This window comes from Hyalella azteca, unplaced genomic scaffold, assembly GCF_000764305.2.
Source record: "Hyalella azteca isolate HAZT.00-mixed unplaced genomic scaffold, Hazt_2.0.2 contig15428, whole genome shotgun sequence".
NCBI classification, from domain to species: Eukaryota; Metazoa; Arthropoda; class Malacostraca; order Amphipoda; family Hyalellidae; genus Hyalella; species Hyalella azteca.
The window spans coordinates 38,803-60,390 of record NW_025945282.1 but is presented as its reverse complement, the minus strand read 5'-3'; the positions used below and the strand labels follow the sequence as shown (position 1 = coordinate 60,390).

Here is a 21,588-nt window from a genome sequence, read left to right as displayed (position 1 = left end):
TTTACTACTGCAAATTTTTTCTTTTTAAATATACAATCAAAAGAGCCTATTGAGGATGACATTTGTGAAGGCTCAGCACGTACCTTCATTAATGAAGGGGTAAACGTTCATGACGGTTGCTGTTGTCAGCTGGACGCCATCTTCAACCAACTGTTGGATAAGTGACTTCTCTTCCACCACTTGGTCAGAGATTCCTGTCGTCTGTTCCTCATGAACAGGCGACTCTGTCTGGTCACGGCTAGACGGTACCGTCTCGATATCGAAACAAGACGGCGGTTCTTCTTCTTCAGGGGATTTTTCCGAGGAGTAACCGGCGTCAAAACCTCCCAAATTGTCGAAATGGCCGTTGTTGCGTTTAACGAAATTCTTGACAAAGAAATCAGCGCCGTTCGTTTTAAATTTTCCGTTCAACGCAGAGTCTCCTCCGCTTGTTCTGAATTGTCCGTTAAAATCCGGGAACCCGTTTGGAAATTGCCGATCCAACTGTCTGAATTGATCAACGTTTGCGGACAAAGTCGAATCATTTCGAAATAAGTACTTGTCAGCCGGATCCTCCGTCTCCAATGATTCTGGAATGAATAAATATATGAATAAATATTATAGGAAAATATATTGTAAATTTGCCTGGAAAAGGCTTTTTAGTAGAGCAGCTGGACTTAACTTTAATATTACAAGCAAATATCTGAAAAAAGGTGAACGTACACTGATGAGTGAGGGTACTTATAATATCATCAGATCCAGCGGAACTTATTGTTCACCGAAACAGTATAATTGTTTACGATATGGGAATGAAAATCGACATTAATTTAAAAGCAAAATAATAAGTTGCTCGTGGTACCTCTGCCGTCTTGATTGTCGTACAGATGAGCCGTAGACCCGAACACGAGGGGCTGTTCTGTCACCAACATCGCAGTGCCTGGTTTCTTTCTCTGAAATGAAGAGTTTATTTCGTGTGCCCGGTCTTCGGTGACTACACGATCCGGTCTACTCCCTCGGTCTGCGAAAAGTGATCGGTTTTCCTTGCCTCTTGCAAAACTATCGGTTTCGTCGAGCTGATTCCTAGCATCAGAACTCTTGACAGACCCTCGAGAAGACTGAGATGTGAGGGTAGCGCGACTGCTGTTCGGGTCACCCGCGTGATGGTCACCTGAAACATCATTCATATTATCACTACAATACTGTCATAGTACATTAATACAACTGAAGTAATGCTGAACACAATCTGGCCTTATTTCACAGCTGAATTTAAATTGCAGAAAATTGCACTGCCAATTTATCTCTGATGCACAGTAGCTTATTGAGGCCAAAAAATATACAATTACTCCCCACGAAGAAAATTTGTTCAGTTAACGAGCTGTTTCTGCCGAGCATCGAGTTGCAGTTCTAGGCTTTACATATAATAAATGTTAGATATTTGTTTACAATTAATCTTCGTAATGGCGAACAGGATCGGCAATTTTTGGTAACGATCAATAAAGCAAATCCACGCACCCACGAGCTCTGTGAAAGATTACAAGAAAAATCCTGCTAATATGGGGAAAATAATTCTGAGGCTTGCTCTTCTTGCCTTGACCCATAGCAATTTTGTCGCGGACGTTCGCATGAACTGAATAGATGACGAATAGAAATGAATTTTATAGTGGAGACCACGAAGAAAAGCAACGCAGGAGATTTAGTTGAAGAATATTATCGCTTATGATTACATTTGTGATTACGATGGATCTTTGTTAAAAATGTTTGACTTTACTAAAATCAGCAAAGGCAACATTTAAGGCTAGGTTAGTTCGATGAAAAGTTATATAAAATTGGAATATTCAAGCAATCAGTCATCTTTGGACCGATCATTCTAAATGAAATAAAATATAAATTACCTACACGGAAGGTCTCGATAGTTGCACGTTTGTTGTAAAGGAAACTTGTAAAGTCTCACGAAATCAATAATTCCATCTTCTGTGTTAACTTTGACCAGCATATACTATACAGAAATACTCTGCTGGGTGGAAATGACATTGATATTGCTGATCTAACATGCAATAGAACAAATACGTCAAAGTTTGCCTTGAATATAAATAACCTTGTTGTGAGCAGCACGTCCGTTAACACACACACAGGAAACACAGACTGCGTGGCCTGTGTCTGTATGAACACAAGAGTTTAACATTGAGCGCTATCTATAATCAGAGATAAACCTATCTTTCAAGAGTAGATACGATGCGGATGTGATATTGGATTTATAACAGTGAAAATAAGAGTGATAACATTGGAATTAGGAAATGATAGAGCAAGGATCTTATAATGATGGAATGACAACAGTGGAATAATGGCTCGGTAAAGTTGAATAATGGAGCGAATTATTGAGGTGACAAAATAGTGGATTAGCCGTCCAGCAGAGCAGCTAATATAATTACATCAGATAAAATTCGAAATCATGATTATATTTCAATTATCACCTTAAGTAATAATCAGAAACAATAGGTACTTCTCAGGGTGCGCTTATGTATATTGTACATTGAATCTTTTCTTTTTCATCTCCGTGACTTTGATAGCAAAAAGATGATTATCGGCTTTGATGTTTTTCGTGCCAGAAATTTTGTTTATTTGGGGGCAAATTTTTTGCTCCCGACATTTCTGTTTCCCATTTAAGCGGATCAAATAAAAATTAATCCATTTTAGACTGTTTCACTTCTGGTAGTATTTTCTGAACCCTCGTTTGGGAATTGTTCAGAGTTTGTTCCATTGAATATTTTTAAATTCTAATTTCATCTTAGTTTATGTTCTTTAACTATAACGATCGGCGAGCTCGCATCTATAGTGTCCATCAGTTCATAGCAAATTTATTTCCATTTCCGCATTTTTCTTGACGTTCTAAAAATCCGTTTTTTGTTTCGTTTTTTTTTCTTCCGAATCGTTCTTTAATCAAATGCTTCATCGGATCTCCATCCAAACTCGAAGTTTTTCCGTCGACAATCTTACGCATGACTGAGTTAAATCCAGACTTCACTTGGCTCAAAGTACGCTTGATGAATTTCCTTATTGCTTTCCAATTAACACGTTACTTGTTACTATTAATCCATTAATTATATTTTAATTTCCGTTATTAAAAACAAAATCAGAGGCGATCATTGTTGTAAAAATGAGGTAATTACAGCTTGTTTAACTCGATTCAAAACAAGAATTAGCAAGTCTCACTGTCAATAGCTTCTCCAAATTGTAATTTCCTGTGTGAAATATAATGGAACGGTTGATATTTCACATGCATTGACCATTCTTTGTATCTATTCTTTTTTTTAAACGAATTCTTTGAAACGAAGACAAAATGAGTGAAAGCGAGAGATCAGCGTTGAGGCGCAGCGTTGCTGCGTGCTTTTTAAGCCATCAATGTTTCAGAACCAAAGACCTTGTAAGCACACAACAAAAGGTTCTCTCTGTTCTCAACTAACCTACTCTATAAATAATGAATAAAAGAAACAACAAAACTCCTAAAGCTTTTCAGTGTCAATTAGAAACAAAACAAAAGGGCCTACACAGCGGCAGCGTGCAATGCGTACCTGCAGCGAAGGAAAAGATGATGACATGCGGAGCAACTTAGTTCGCCTTTCCAAATAACAACAGGACATAAGCTATAATTGAAGCAACCTATATAAAGATTGCAGCAGGTAAATATGACCTGCATGCGAGCACTGACTGTTACAATAGCACAACCAGACTTTAAGGCAACAGACAGCGTCCGTAGTTCTGCCGTAGCGGATTGGTGACCTGCACCACGACCTGCACGCCGCATTCAAATTCCGGCAAAATTACGCACGAGCTCCGGCCATGAGGGCTGGCTGACTTGAAATTGCACGACCGACGTCCGCTGATCAGGAAATCTAGTTTAAAGTAGTATTGGTCCTCACCGCAGTATGCTGGAATTTGTACTTGCGGCGACTTTAATATAGGGTGTCTGATAATATGGATCCGGTGTGTCCGATAATATGGATATGGAGTGTCCGATAGTATGAATACGGTGTGTCACGTGGTTTGGACACGGAGTGTTCGATAGTCTAGTTGCATGGTGACCCATAGTCTGGGTACTAAGAGTTCGGTGGGTTAGATACTTACAGTCCAGCGGAGTGGAATTTGGTCTCCCGTTGAGCGGGACAAACTATGCCGAATGCTGGAAACGAATATCCGATGGCATCGATAGAGCAAAGCTTCACATGATTCTAGATTTAAGTAGATTTCCTAGTAACCAATCAGAGGAACCACTAACGATAAAATTTAGTTAACTGTAATACATTTATAAATGGTAGACCAGGGGACAAATTATAACCCGTTCAGGGAAGCGCCGCGGTACGCAATCTTGCGCAAAGATGCGGCCGCTCCGTAGGAATGCGGAGGCAACGCGCGCATCTGTGGCGCCAGCGACGCCATATCCGAGCACGACGGCGGCGCCTGGCGACGCTCGGTCTGTCGCCCGTCAACAACATTCCTGTCAGTCCGTCTACGATGATTCTGTCTCCCGTGTACGACACTTCTGTGAGTCCGTCTCATCTTAAGCCTAGCAGCAGCAAGTAGTTTAGCGCATTCCTGTTAGCCGAATATGCTGTGTAGCGGCAAGCTGCTTTACGCTTTACATAGACAATTGTTGGTTGAACCTTCCATGTTAGCATAAGTAGTTTTCAGTTGACCTTTTCAAGTTGAACGAAAATTTGCACTCTTTACTTCCGATGAAATTCTGACTTCTAACTTACAGCAGCTGCAATGAATACCTTTAAAATACTCCCTTTAAACTAAAAAGCATTCTGCATAAGACTTATCCTGGTTATACATAAAAAGGAGCAATAATTAGAACTTGTTTCTAGTTTGGTGAGTAAATTACAAGTACAACACAGCTACCTGACTCCATTTGTGGATCTTCAATGTCTCCATCTAAACATACAAGACAGAATAAAGTGGACATGATCTCCATATCGAGGCCACGCACAATCTCGTGAATGACCGAACTGTGCAGTGTGCATGGCAAGGGCCCTTTACTGTTGCTGCCACGTAGGCAGTGCGTGCCCCCGCATCACGTCTTCGTAGTTTGTGTGGAAGGTAAGAATATATTACACGAATCTAAAGACATCGGCTTTCAAAACAGATTGAGCAGACTGAGAACGCCTTGGTTAGCCGTCGGTATCAGGGCAATCGTATTATTTAAAATCAAAATTACAAGGAATTGAGAACTTATATTGGTCTGGTAACAGTGGAATCATGTGCTCCGCATATGCCAAGGAGCGCAGAAATGCACATTCCATAGTAAATATCCATCAATTCATTTAATTGTACGAATTCGGATTACGCTTAATTTACGATTCAGATACCTACATTATTTATCGACAAATCGGAAACTAAGTAGTACATAGATGAGTATATTACCTCCTAAGGGTAATAAACCAATAAATCAAGGAGGTTCATGGTTTAGTGCTAGGAATGTTAAAATTTCATTCTACACAAATATACATATTATTATTTTTTTTTTTTTGTTTTTGTTGAGGGGTCACATGTTCATTGTGACATCTCGAATCCGGTATTATGGAGTAAAAGATTCAGAAAGACTGACGTATAACATACCAGACGATGCAAGTCCATTATTACATTCTGAATGCTGTAGAAGTTTAAGATAGACTGACGTAGAACATACCAGACATCACTAGAGCGGCTGTTGCCACGCACCGAGCAGTAGGCTACATGCTTGGGAAACCCGTTGGTCGTTAGCCAAACCTACTCCCCCCTTACGTCTACAGCCCCCACATGTTGACCTGTGGGGTACATGCAGTGCAAGTACATGACCGACCTACTTCTAACATGGCTTCTTAGTAGCTCAAGGCTTTATCTTATGGCTAAACAAAGACCATCTTATGGAGTAGGTACCGGTAGTTCTAAAGGGACCATTGAGAATTCACAAGTTATATGCTGGTATCTAATTCTGCCAACTTTATCAGGATTATCTACGAAATTAAACTCGTATCATGTATTAGTTGATATCAAAAGTTTTTACGCCATATAACTCCAGCGATAACCAGCTTTAGCATTACGGTGCAAACTGAACTGTAATGATTGCGCTCTCTACGACGGATGTTTAGCGTCACATGGACTTGCCAGTAGCTCAAGGTAGTTGAGTTAACTTAGATATTATGATAACAAATATATGCTCAATGCACTTCGAGTAGCGGTAGTTAACCTAAGTTTTCTGAGCCACGTAATCAATAATTATTATTGTAATGCTGAAATAATTATAATAGCATAAGCAATTACCAATAAATTATCGATTTATGGACCCTTTAGATTCCTGATTTGAAACTAAACTGAAAATTGTATGAGTTTTCGCCTATCAACCAGACGGCATGGGTGGCCACCTATTCGGCGCCCATAATTACCAATAGGGAGCTGCCGAACAGGATGTACGATCAATGGGTAAAAACTAGCGACGCAAGTTGAACAAGTGAGTCAACCATAGGTCAATAAAACGCCCTCATGGCGAAGATAAGCTCGACCTACGCAGATGGCTTTATCACATGAATTTGCTCGCTATTTATTTGGGTAGGAGTGTTCTAAGTAAAAAAGGACCGTCATTCGCTATAAATTCAGTGTCTTTGTTGGCTTATTATCTAGATTGTATATTCTTGCAGGTTCAAATAAACATTTTCTAAGATGAAAGCAAGCAGCAATAAAATACACCATATATTTGTGACTGTATTTTACCACGTCAATACACAACGTTGCCGTGTGCGAGTGCAGACGCTGTGCTGTGTATATTCCAACATCAAGAAAAAGTACACGCACAAATATATTCATAGCAGTACAAGGCATCTTTTCTTACAAATAAGTGTAGGGCTTTCAGTGAAATTTATTATGTATTGTTATTTTTACGAATACATTTGTCATCAATGTAATGTCCTAGCAATATTTGAACATCAGTAAAGCTATCGTACCGGGCAACAGGTTCCTATCACCAAGAGATGAAGGTAAACAAGCTATCAAAAGAAAGCAATTGAATGCTACTAATAAATTACATACAATTCCGGCCTTTTCGCAGTTAATAATTTGTGCGCTATCAGTTTAAATAATTCGGTTAATTATCAGGCCTATTATCATTGTTCATCCTAACATCAGCCTTTCATCATTAGTAATCACAGCGCCTCGATAACACAAGCGTAGGTACTTCGGAACAAGCAATTCCAAGTTGAAGTTTATAGTTTAACGCAGATCGCAGTTATAGTTAAATCATTGTTCATCAATTTTTGTGCTATGAAAAAAGAAATTGCCTGAAATTAAATATGGGACCGTTCTGCCTCACACAGTGCGTGCTAAAGACTTAATTTATTATTACATCATGATGCACTGAAGGACTCACCGGCGCACTGAAGAGATTGTGCTTGGCTATAACACACCATGATATAAGTCAACGACAGGGACCTGAAGCAACGCCAAGTACTTATTACAAGATGATAAACACTAGAATATTAATTTATTGGCGATTTTTTAATCCAGCAATACAAGTCAAGATCGAATTACACGCTGAATTATTAGAGACACTGCGCAGTAATTCGTGATTTGTTTTAACCTTAATAATTTGCTTTAGCGATTGTAATTGATGGATAATAGTGCATTTGTTGACAAGGAGTAATTCTATTACTTAGCGCAATTCAACATTGCATCACTTTACACAAATAACCGCAAAATTTTTTTCTTGTCAGACTTGGTGCGCAAAAAAACTTCGAATAAAAAATCGCGAATGCAATCAATGCGTAACTCGGGAGCCACGAGCGGCGCGTGTGGCTGCGTCGACGCACAGAGCGTGAATGAGAGACCAGGAAGAGTGGCACCGCGATACCCGCAGGCAACCGCTGCAGTGCCACAGCCTGGCACTGAACTGTCATGCGGGCAGCCCGCTCTCGTGGGTAACCCCATTACTGGCCCCTGTGTCCGTCACTCTTCGTGCCCTCACTTCCCTTACTTCTATTGCTTCTTGCACCTTTACTTCGCTTACTTCTACCGCTCCCTGTACCCACATCACCCTTACATCTATCGCTCTTTGTACAATCCCTTCCCTTTTATCGCTGTTTATCCCTTACTTCTATCGCTCCGTGTGCCATCACTATCCTTCCTTCAACACTCCTACTGCCCTACTTCTATCGCACCCTGGACCCTCACTACCCTTACATCTATCGCTCCTCATACCCTCACCTCCGTTTCGAACCGCATGCCCATTACGCTAGTGTATACTTCGATCAACCTACATAATCTAACAACCTACATTAGTTACTTCTAAAATCCTACGTACTCGCACCACACGTTAGTCATCATACCGATCCTTTCCTTAATTTTTATCACATAATATACCTTAACTCACATGCTAGCCATTCCACTAACCCTCACTCGTTGTCCCCTCACATTCCTCTCAGCTGGCACTCCACTTCCCTTACCTCCTGTCAGTGTTCGTCCCTTCGGGGCGCTCTTTCAGTCAACATTTTTCGATCGCGTTCACTTGTAGGTTCCGTATAGCCACAACCTAGCCAGATATTAGATACTAAATGCAGCATTAGCAGTCTTTTTACTAAGAAAACTACTAATTTTGGCACTGAGTAAGTTTACCACTTCAATTTAACGGTGAATCGATGGGTCTAGATGGGCGGCGTGTGGCAGCAGTAGCACATCGTTGCCAAATAATCTTGGGTTAATAAGTGAAAATTTTCGTGAAGTTAAAACTTCGAACTGAAAATCGTTCATAACCCCGCAAGTGTTCACATAATACAGTGGGGGGAAATAAATATTCGTACACTTGAAAAATCGTATTTTAATGTATGTAAGTACACAAACTTAACAGGAAAAGTGATTTAAATTATTTATTGTTTTGTACGAATACTTTTTTCACGCGAAAAGTGAACATGTTGCATTGTTTTTTGTTGCATTGAGATTTAATTTCTTTTGATAGTATTTTTGAATACTATGCGTCTCTATACATAATTTAAATCACTTCTCCTGTTAAGTTTGTGTACTTACATACATTAAAATACGATTTTTCAAGTGTACGAATATTTATTTCCCCCCACTGTATATACCTCCAGCGCCCTCACATATCACTATAGTGGTACGCTTTCCAGTTCGGCACCTCTGCTTCAAGTAGCCTTACTTCTATCACGTACTTACATTTCTTCTTTACTTCCAGTGCTACTTTCCCCTACTCGCAGTCCTTTTGTCACTTCCCCATACGCACCCCTTACTATACATTCACATCCTGTAACTTATAAATTTCACTAACCAAATTGCGTTTCTGTGAATCACGTCACATAAAAAATATTACATAGCCTCATAATTGTTCAGTTTATCAATCACAGCATCAGACATCAAAATCGCCACGGTGCAGCAAAATCTGATAACAAACCACTACAGAAACTGAAGGCCGGAGTTAAACTGCTGACTTCCGGCCAGCAGATGAGAGAATCCGGTAGGTTCTGGCATGAGTGCGGCAAATATACGCTATCGATTAGGCCATTACCAGACTATGATTGCAGCTCCATGGATAATGGTCGTTTAATAGCTTAACGGGGTCAATAATGGATTTAACTTCTAGTCATTAAATTGCTCCCAGGTTTTGTTGCAATAAAAATTGAAGGTCTTTTACAACAGTTGCATTTATAATAAAAAAATATATGAAACTATGTTTTACAGATCTAGATTCAGTGAAAAATATTTTAATAAGAATATTAGATTACGGTACTTCACTTTTTTAGTTTTCAATTAATTCCGCTTGTTTACGGATTTTAGTAGCCATCGTTCAATCATAAATTCATTTTCATTCTAATGGTTACAATCAATTTACTATGGTTGATCATCCAAGATACAGGAAGTTACTTGTAGAATAAATTTTGAGCAAGAGTCCATCACATGCAGCAGGTAGGTTAACAAGGTATACACGAGTGACCTTTAGAAATTGTGGTTCAACAATCGTGAAGGTTTCATCATGAATATTAAATCATCATGAATATCGAATCAGAATTCATTCTGCGAACAATGGCGCTAATTTGTTCCTCAGTCCCTATAATGACGGCATGGCAGTGAAGTGGACAAAGGACGCAAAAAAAACTCATTAACAAAAGGGGTTCAGTAACAGCCTATAAATGGGGTTATACACATTCATGGGGGACGTGCGAGTCTTCCAATTTCAGCTTTCTAATTTTTGTGAGTCTTCTAATTAGCCGAATAAACTTAAAACCCATTAACATTTTCTAGAGCCCATATATCAACTTACAGTTAAGATGCAACTATAAGTAAGATGATCCAATAAAAAATATCAGTTTAAATGCAAATAGTTCACGTAACGTCAGATATTCCCAGTGTAATTCGTATGTTTTTCTTCGCTTACAGAGTTAAAGTACAAAGCTTCTAAAAAAAATAAGAACTCAGGATAGAAATACCATATACCGAGAAAATGCGCTACAATCAATCTAGAAAACTTAAAATTGATAGATTATGTTCTTTAAAAATACACTCTGAAGGGAGACCTGAGCAAGTATATTCACACAAGCCAATGATAGTTTAAAATAGTAAAACCGCGCATGCGCAATTAAGCAAATTTCAAATTTATCACATGATAAATAAATTTAAAAAAAACTGACAAGGCAAAAAGTGAACGGAAGGGCGGCGTGTGCAAAGAACGTCTGTTTTGACGTATTTACGTTGACGACTGAACAGTTAAACAATTTTGTAGTAGAGGGACAACTCGTATAGATTAAGAAGCTGCCTCGAACCGGAAGTCTCGAAATAAGCAAACAAACACGGTGGAAGGTTTGCATTTTGTTAAAACGCGCAAGTAGAGCGGCAAATAGAGGAAAGTAGAAGAGATCGTGCCGATACAACTGAACTCACCAGCCTACACAACAACTTGACCTGCAACTCACCAGCCTACACAACAACTTGACCTGCAACTCACCAGCCTACACAACAACTTGACCTGCAACTCACCAGCCTACACAACAACTTGTCCTGCAACTCACCAGCCTACACAACAACTTGACCCCACAACTGACAAGAAAAAGCACACTTCAGAAAATAATCTTTATGCAAACAATTGTCCAGAGTAGAAATGAAAATATGATGCAAAGAAATATTCATTAATCAAGCATGAAAATGAAACCAAGAAATAAAACCTTTAGTTTCTCTGTCGCTTTCATGAAATAATAAAATAAATTATTTCTCACAAACGCTAGAAATAATCATTTCAAAAGGCAATAATTTCACGAGTCTTGTCTATTTCAAATAATGAAAACCTGTACAGTATAGAGTGAGTTTAGCGGAAGACCCTCGGAAAAAACGGAAGGGCTCATGCACAGTGACGTCCGGCTTTGCGAAACGACCAATTTAACGTCGGAAGTACCTAATGAAACATACGAAAAACCCAACTCGAGTGCGAACAATGGATTGAAATTCAGCCATACTCCGTATTACTGACATCAAATATCGCTGAATACGAGTGAAGAAAGCTGAGTTAATAAGTGAAAAATATATATCTGTTACTTGATATGGTTTTTGGTTGGATGTAATGAAATCCAAAACGCGGTGGGTTGGCTTGAAAAGTCACACATGAAATATGCAACTTGTCCATTTACTGCGAAATATGTAAACCTATATATAATTTGATGGGGACATTAATGGGAATCAAAATACAAAGGGCCCAGTAAAATAAACAATTAAGACGAGATACTAATTTCGTACATTCTCTCACGTTAATTAACGTGTATGTATGTTCGCCCAAAATTAAAAGAATATTCATTAATTCGACCAACATGTAAATGACCCGGATGTAGACAGGAAGCAAGAAGTGATGGCGTATGTATTTAGAGCACAAACAGCGAGGATGTAAGAGGATTCTGTTCAGAACGTGAGAAAATATTTAGTTGCCATTTTGCTAGTGATGAATCAATGAGTCCGTTATCTGTGAAGGCGTCATTATTTTATGAATCATGTTACACTCAACGTAGGAATTTCCGCAGCGCTTGCGAATGATCTTGTTGATCACGATAGTGTTTATAACTTCGTTTGTTCTTGAGATTAACAATGCAATTTAGAAAGTGAATATAACTAGTTGCTATTGAAACGAACATTAAAATTTTGCCGCACGCCGTACTGGTAGAGACAGAATCTATCATTCGTACAGGTAGCTGATGAATTTTTAGGGAAAAAATTAGGGCTACGAAAATTATCCTTAAAAAGTTAATTTAGACTAAATCCAGGCTCCTTAGTGCAGTCCAAATCCAAGCTCCTTAGTGTAGACCAAATCCAGGCTCCTTGTGTAGACCAAACCCATATGGCTCCTTCTGTAGACCAAATCCAGGCTCCTTAGTGTAGACCAAATCCAGGCGCTTTAGTGTAGACCAAATCCAGGCACCTTAGTGTAGACCAAATCCAGGCTCCTTAGTGTAGACCAAATCCAGGCTCCTTAGTGTAGACCAAATCAGGGCTCCTTAGTGTAGACCAAATCCAGGCTCCTTAGTGTAGGCCAAATCCAGGCTCCTTAGTGTAGACCAAATCCAGGCTCCTAGTGTAGACCAAATCCAGGCTCCTCAGTGTAGACCAAATCCAGGCTCCTTAGTGTAGACCAAATCCAGGCTCCTTAGTGTAGACCAAATCCAGGCTCCTTAGTGTAGACCAAATCCATGCTCCTAAGTGTGGACCAAACCCAGGCTCCTTAGTGTAGACCAAATCCAGGCACCTTAGTGTAGACCAAATTCAGGTACCGTAGACCAAATCCAGGCTCCTTAGTGTAGACCAAATCCATGCTCCTAAATGTAGACCAAACCCAGGCTCCTTAGTGTAGACCAAATCCAGACACCTTATAGAGTAGACCAAATCTAGGCTCCTTAGTATAGGCCAAATCCAGGCTCCTTAGTGTAGACCAAATCCAGGCTCCTTAGTGTAGACCAAATCCAGGCTCCTTATTATAGTACTAGATCTCGGTCTTAAGCTTACGAAAATTTTCGCAACTAAGTTCTTGCCAAAAAATAAATACGGAATTACGTTAGAAGGAATATTTTCTTAAATATTCATGCGAAGTATATTAGAAGGTAAAAAATCCTCGATTATTGTGATATTAATCTTATTCCAGAGCAGCATTTAATCACATAAAAATTAGAACCAGTTATGATGATTGCTTGAAAATTTTGAGCAACATGAACGAAAATCCAATTTTCAGCGAAAATAATTCTCATATTTGCAGATAATAACGATACAATTTTCCACGCTAATGAGGGCAAAAAATTATGTTAATGAGGACGCTCGGCGCAGCAGAACCAAAGCATGAATAAATTACAAATTAAAGCGTCCATCATTCTTAGTTTACTTCGACGCACAACCTGCCTGACGTGCGATTTTATAACCTTGCTCGCAGAAAATACTCCACGTTGATTGGCGTACGACAACTTTGAGCACCAATCACGCGATAACTGCGGTAGACCGCTTGCGAAGCTGAACTAAAATAAACAAATAAAGCAACAAATCTGAAACATTTCAAGCTTGACTGACTCACATGTCACGGAAATAATAATTAAGGGAAATCAAAAGTAACGCGGAAAATACAATTGGATAATGCAGCTTGGCAACGATATATTGTGCAGGCAGATATAAATAAAAAAGTTTAACTGCTAAGTGAGACCTGCAATCGAGCCTTGGCAACTGGGGAGATAAATGAAAAAATGAATAAATTGTAATGATGCTTACACAAGGTCACGAGTGTCGTTACTAGCGAATAACAACTAGAGTTTTTTTATACCTAATTAGTTTGCCTGCCTCACAAATTAATGTGTAATGAAGCAAGATTAGAACATTACATTGAAGTAAATTAAGCGCTAATTTGAACATAACATAATATCCGCTATGTTTCAAATACAGTTCCGAATTATCAATAAGAAAACAAGTATAAAATATATTATATATATGAAATGAACGTGTCAACAAATATGGACTAACTTCACAACTAAAGACATAATAAAATTCCAGTAATGAGTCAAAACGAACAAGCATAACCACGACATCACGCGATCAACAACAACGAGAGTGAGTTATCAGGCGTGCCAACTGCGTATCAGCAGCCCACTGGCCGCCTGCCAGCTCTGGCACTGCTCAGGCACTCATTCTGGCACTATATATGCGACTTCAAACTAACGCATTAACAATTATACCAATTTCTTCTACACAATACTACGGTAATTTTTTTTCGAGGGCATGCGCTTGTAATCCTAGTCTGTGGTTTGACTCTATTCTAATAAATATTTAATATAATAAATTAATAAATAAATTGTAATAATTAAATAGTGATAAAAATAATTTACGAAACTGATTAAAAAAATAATTGATAAATAACAATCAATATGACAACCTGTAGTTTTATATTTGATTGCAGTTGGTCACAAAGAAAAAATATTCAGCGTACAAATTTATCAGTCAGAGTTTCTAACAATATGTCAACAATCGATGATAAAATCAACAGCAGTATCCAACTTCAAAGGCTGGGCTGCACGAAATATTTGCTTAATAATCATCTAAACGCATACGTATATGAGTAGATTCAGATGCAGTTTTAATCATCCGGTCCTATCATTACAAGAGCTATTTTCTAAATCATCTTCTGAAGGCAGATCATTTTGGAGGAGATCTATCCATTAAAAGATCATAAGGGCACTTAATGAGATCTTGAAATATTTTCCTTCTCGAAAACCACTTATAAACTTAAGTACGGAATATAAACTTCTATGTTAATTTCTTCAGGACATTACAAGGATGTCTTTCTCGACTTAAGTCAAGGCTAAAACAAATCCAAAAATATAAGCATAAAACAGGTAAAAAAACACGACTGTCGGCAAGAAATGGGGCAAGGAGACAACATTAAGGAACTTAGAAAAAACTTATGAAACTCAATTCGTTGGCACGAGAGATGTTTGTAAGTCAAGGTTCAAACAACATGAGCAAGACAGGGAAATACGGGGCCAAAATAACGCTCTCACTGGTAAATGTTGTTTATGTTTTTATAAGGCACGAGCTACGCACAGTCAGTGCAATAGATAGTTCGTCATAAAGGTGGAAGAGAAACAAAGGAAAAAATATAGTAGAAAACTAATTAAAACTTTTTATTATTATCATGCAGGTCTTTTATCACATACATGCATGTTTTATACCGTATATCAAAGCCAAAGGGGCAATAATAGTTCCAACTGTTTCATAGCTTCATCACAGAGGTACTAAATTAAGGAAAAATTTATAACGAGCAGTATTGATGCCCAAAAATGAAGATTCCACAGTTATTTTACCTCAATATTATAGATTATAAGAAGGGCATTGGACGCGACGCGTTCTATGCATCAATAGCGCCTCACAACTACGTAATCTCTCACTGGTACTCATCAACATGGCGTCCTGCATCAACATGTTGACCTCAACAACACACTTAGGCTATCTTATTGGCATTCAGGGCACGCACGCTACTTGCATCGGTGCACGGTAATGCGTTTGAATCTTGGTCTGTTTATACCGATACTCACTGGATGATGCAGAAAAATCCGGTTAAAAATTATTCGAAACGGATGTTTGGATATTAAGACTAGATGAAGTAGATCAAAGAAACATACGAACCGAGCGCGATGATAAGTCTCAACTAATGCGTTAAGTGAAATTTTGTTTTCTTTTCCATGGGCTGAAAGATAAAAAGAGGAACACGAGCATCAAAAGTTGAAAACACGAGGATTTGATACTCTAACGCAGGTATCGCCTCATTGCCATGAAATACAGCGGCATCTAACGCAGGTATCGCATCATTGCCCCAAAATCCAGCGGCATCTAACGCAGGTATCGCATAATTGCCACGAAATACAGCGGCATCTAACGCAGGTATCGCATCATTGCCACGAAATACAGCGGCATCTAACGCAGGTATCGCAGCATTTAATACAGCGGCATCTAACGCAGGTATCGCATCATTGCCACAAAATACAGCGGCATCTAACGCCAATATCGCAGTCATCATCCACGGGGCGCGTCTATGGCCGGAGCGACAAGGCAACAAAAGGCGTCAGATAAGGGCCTGTCGGGAGCCCTGGCGCAGGAAAATATAACGTCCGTCAGTCGTGATATCGGCCCAATGTGAAGCAAAGTTATTCTAAAATACCTCATGGACTCTTAAATGGACTCGGCAGCCGTGGTACACTGAAGCATTCAGAGTACACCTCCATGACGTGACAGTGAAATGTTATTAGAACAGTTAATTAACGTCGCACCGAAGATTTATAGTGATGGAAAATCTAGTAGATTGTAAAATATAAATTATTATAATGTGATCTCAACTGATTGCAAATAAGATTTTGTACTTGTAGGCCTTCTAATGTTTTAAAATTAAGTTGTACGACACTCAATAGCTTGAAACATAACTAATTTTTTTACACTCTGTATGATCATAAATCGCGTTTTGAAGAACATTTTAAAAAACAGTGCAGAAATAAACTTACACAGCCAAAAAATTTAGTTGTGCGATATACTAAAGTCAGAAAAATTTTAATTCGCTGAATAGGAATATGAATGGGAGGAAAGAATGTAAGGTACCAGTATATCATCTTAATTTCGAAACCGCAAAAAAACATTGTTTTTTTTTTTAAATAGTAATAACAATTATTTTAGGATATTTCCTCGTGATATTGGCACCCAAACACATAGAGGAAAGAAAACTTGTCTCTTCGAAATCACAATATTTTTGTTAGGCCAGACCCGAGCGCCGGTCGCACAGTTATAACAGTAAATTGAAGGGCGACGGTCGCTGAACTTTAGGCGAAATTCCAAGTTCAAGATCAACAAAAAAAGACGCGAAAAAAATACGAGGACTAAAAACGTCGGGACTTAGCAAGACTCGAACCACAGAAATGTGCGTCTTTGGGGCGTTCGTTATTCACTTAATTAATGGACAAATTGCTGAGCGTGACGATGTAATCGAAACGGTCAAATAAAAAATGACCGCAGGGTTGAAGGATATCATTATTTCAAGTGAATGTTCTCAAACTTCACTTTATCAATATTGGTGCTCGTAGCTTAATCAATATTCACGTGAAAACAAAATTATCCTCGACTTACTTTCATTTTCCCACAATTCAATTTGTTTTAGATCAGAGCATGCAATATAATTTCATTCAATCTTTCATTGCTCTAAAGTTCCAAGTGTTTGCACCATTTTTCTGTCATATTTAATGTAAAAGTAGCATTGCTTGAAATCCCTCAGAACCCAGCAAGCCGTCAACCATTCAAATTTCATATCTAAAATTAAACAGAATGAATTCATCGTTAGATATTCCGCCAATCGGATCTAAAATAAAATTGAATATATCGTTAGAAATTCCTTTAATCTCATCCAAAATAAAACTCGATGCATCATATAAATGAATAAATTCCTCCCAGCGTCGGGGAGATGAAACTGTGCGGCCGCGGCGCCGCGCTGGCGGCACCGCAAGGCCGTCGCGCCGCGTCTTCCGGACCGCCTCACCAGAGTCGCTTTAGTTCAAATAATTCAATGGAGATGTGATAAATGATCTTAGGCAATTACGAAGAATTTTTGGCTACAAGTTCTGAAATACCAGACTGATAAATTTATTCAGTAATTAGGATTTGAACTAGAAAATCAGCAATACCCCAAAAATTGTGTTGTATTCTTGTCATTTGTATCATGCACACGAGTACACGAAAATTTCATTATTCGATGCTTCTAATAACTTGAAAGAGAATGCTGTTGCATTCGAAACATCATAAATATATTAGAATTACTTTCTGAAACCAGCCACTCGATCAACCAAGATCATCCCAAGAATTGTTCGATTCCCTTAAAATTTTAATCAAACACATTTTCTGGTACATAGTCGCCCCTTTATAAACAAACAAATCTTGTCATCTAACACTAACATACCTATATACGAATCAATGCCGTGAACCAAGCTAAATTAAGACAAATTCACCGTGCTATCAAAACCATTTCATATATTAAAACGAATAAATATTCCAATTCATTGGAATAGAATCGTCAAAAGAAGAAAAGAGCCAGCGGTAGAATCGTTTTGAGATATGGCGTTCATATCATCGCTAGTACGTGACGCATATGATCAGAGATCATACAAAATATTCCTGACGCAAGATAATTATTCCTCTTCTGTCTTTAATTGATCGAATTGACGAAAACACGAACATAGCGGACTAAGACCGTTAAAAGATCGTGTTTATAACTCATTAAACACAATAAAAATTCTGCCGGTGCTCTCGGATGGCGCCTGTAACTTGATGATTTAGCAGCAACACCAGTGAATCTTCGATCAAATGTCCGCCAAGATCAGTGAACCGCGCGGGCGACGCGGCCGATCGCTTCTCCACCGTCCAGTTGTTGCGCGGCCAGCGGCAAGGTCATGAGAAGGGGCGAGTGAGCTGAGCCCTATCGCGGAACTGAGCCCAACTTTTTAATGTCTACATCCCGATTTCTTTATAGTTAGGGTAGGAATAACATTCTAAAACTAAACAAATAAGCAAATTTATACTACTGGGGATGTGCATGAATAATTAATTCACCATTTTGTTGGGATCGGTAGACTTGTATATATTCAGGGGAGGTCTGTGTTAATAGCGAAATAATTCAGCAATCTTGTTGGACAATTTTTTGAAATATTGGACGATCTAGTATCTTTTTCGTAATCAACGAAAACTTCAACCTGAAATAAATACGTGACGTATAATAGCGTCAAAAATTATCAAAACATTGACCCCTTTTTTGTAATTTATGCACAAACCTATTTCCAACATCGTTAAATGAAATTGGAAGATCGAAAGATACGAATCTCAAATTTCCCGAATATCCTATGATTAGCATTCCAAGAAACTATAAAGTTAATATAATACTAAAAATTCAATATTGTGACGCAGTGGCAAGTAAGTGGTCACTCAGTAACCGACAATTGGTCAGTACGTCTGTGCAGTGGTTCAAAGGTCTCGTATTTACACGACTGACGACGAAGCAAACAAAGACGTGTTTGCCAAGACCAGCAATCGCAGACACAAGCATGGGCTGGATTGACCAGATAGCAGGGAACGTAAGATCCAACGCTGGGGGATCTGAGATCCAACGCCGGAGAAACTAAGATCAAACGTTGAGGGAACAAAGATCCAACGATGGTGGAATGAAGATCTAACGCTGGGGATCCACAACCTCCTCCCATAGCAAATGAAGATGTTTGAATGCATGGTAGGGTGAAATGTCATGATAATTCGAGAAGCCAAGGTGCATGAACTATGTACTAATGCACGGAATGGTGAAAAATTCGTGACAATTTTAAATTAAAGTTTACGATAACAACAAATGCATGGCGGTGTTGAAGCTTACGACAGATTGCGATTAAAAAGTATATTATTTCACCTGGGAGGCAAATTCCGTACGCAAACGAAAATGTAGGTAATTAAAAAACAATCAATAATCATCTATAGGCACACCAAATTGTAATCGCGTTCATCAAATTGACGAATCGCGTTCAGATCTGTTTGTGAGCAAAAATCAGTGAGTGAGCAAGTGAGCAAAAAAAACTTCGATTACACACCACTCATTTTTCAAGAAAATTTTTTTCATTGCATAATTAAAGAAACACAGTTATAAAATAAAACTTACCTGATACTTGCAGAGACGTTTTAAGGCAGTTAGTAGCACTTCTCCAACAAGAACACACGAATTGCAAAGCGGTGATATTAGACAGCAAATGCAGCATTCCAGCACCACAGAAGTAATCAGGGGTGGTTGCAGAGAGGTTAGCGGCGTTTTGTATGTCATGATCACCATTGCACCGGGTTAGGACTACAGTCGAGGTTTCTTTAGAGTAAGCAGAAAGGACAGAAGAAGTAATGTAATCGTTTTCAGCCTCGAAAGCAGGGTTAATGCAGAAGTTAGCATTTATTTTATTAAAGGAGGATTGATGCGAGTTTTTAGAAGTTTTAGAATAAAGATTTTGTTTTGTATTGGTTGAATTAACCGTGTCAGGGCCGTCTTTGCTAAGTTCTTGGATATTACGTGGATTCGATATAGGTCGTTGGAGCATTTTTATGGCGTCGTCACGTTTATTAAAATAAATAACCTCTATCGCAGAATTTTGCGGAAGCATTCGAGTTCTGCCGTCAATGCCTGAACGTTTCTCAGTCACTTGGAAGGGCTTTTTTGATTTTGATAAATCTGTGGAGTCAGAGTAGTTTTTAATTTTACTTCCGTCCGTCGACTTTAATGGAGAATGCTGAACTTTAAAATTCAAACTGTCTTCATTAATATCGATCTCGCTGCTCGATTTTCTTCCTTTGTGAAACTCTATCGCGGGTATTTTGCCGCTGCCATGTACACCCACGATTGCACCACCCTGGCCCTTGTTAGGCCGATTGATGGGGGATGAGATATGCTCAGCTTCTTCAGTTTCTTTAAAATCAACTTGTACATTGTCTCCAGTTTTAAATGGATATTTTTGCGCAGGATTCTGCGTAAAATGATCGGCTCTTTGAGCTTCTTTAGTTTCGTTAAACTGAAAATGATTCGATGTTTCTTCATGGCAACTTTTTGAAAGTGTTTTATGGGGTGAAGGTAGACCCATTGCCGATCATCTTCCCGCGATGTCAGACAACAAATTCGTTCGTCACATCAGTTTTTTCTCGTCATTCTTGTTTCGTGTACGTTTCACTCACGAACTATTTCAAGCAAAGTCCGAGGCAAGTGTGGACAGATCATCAGAAACTAGTTCTGTGGAATAAAGGTCTGGAGGGAAATGAAAGGAATTTGAATCATTTGAATTTTTACCGCGTCTAACATAAGTGATCGTATCGCTGTGCTCTAATTCGAGACTAATTCAAACCATCTAAATTCCAAGATAATTTACAACATTGTTTCAAACAAACTAACACAAGAACAAATATGTATATGAATTCCTTAATGGGAAGACGGATGGAAAAATATACCTAACTGTGACATTGCAAAATGAACAGCCACTCACAATGCAGTACTGAAATTTAGTTTGTCCAGAGAATAAAAGAAAACACGATCGTCAAAGAGCGAGGTGAACACGATATGCATGTGCACGTATGAGTAAAAAGAAACATACACGCAGACATCGCGTCGTCGTCGTGTAGGTATAATGACGTATTATCACAGTCCGGAAGACGGTAAGTTAAGAAGTGTTGTGGGCGTGACCTTCACTTCCACTCTATTCTTTCTACGTTATGCTGCTAAGACGTGGGAAAAGACTGCATTAATAACTGAAGAAAGAGATAGCAAAACAAAGTCTTTATACATTAAAACTCTTGGTTGGTACCATCAGATGACAAATAATTAATTATTAGAGTTTCTGTCTCGAAGACGTAATTTTTCATATAGTATTGAAGATATCCACACGAGGTCAATTAATGCACGTTCGTTATCTACGAGGACGCCGGTTGAACTAATAATTCAGTGGAATCTACCGACATTGAACCACTGTCGCTATAAAGCTTGTTGTCATGAAAACCACTCTACCACACTTAATTGAACGCAAT

The 21,588-nt window shown here is 38.7% G+C and overlaps 1 protein-coding gene across 4 annotated transcripts in view; it reads right to left on the bottom strand.

Moving 5' to 3' along the window:
- LOC108682377 (tyrosine-protein phosphatase non-receptor type 13) overlaps nucleotides 1-21,588 on the bottom strand; it is a 39,830-nt gene that overhangs the window by 8,152 nt on the left and 10,090 nt on the right. Inside the window, exons 1-3 of one of the 4 annotated variants that reach the window (XM_018171528.2) lie at nucleotides 19,694-20,810; nucleotides 839-1,147; nucleotides 84-569 (exon numbers count right to left, since the gene is read on the bottom strand). In XM_018171528.2, coding sequence (XP_018027017.1) covers nucleotides 84-569; nucleotides 839-1,147; nucleotides 19,694-20,654 — 1,756 coding nt within the window. In that variant the 5' untranslated portion in view covers nucleotides 20,655-20,810. Of the gene's footprint in view, nucleotides 1-83; nucleotides 570-838; nucleotides 1,148-1,875; nucleotides 2,068-7,378; nucleotides 7,809-19,693; nucleotides 20,811-21,588 lie in introns of those variants that run through there. The other 3 variants (XM_018171529.2, XM_047884413.1, XM_018171527.2) reach the window with 3 other exon arrangements.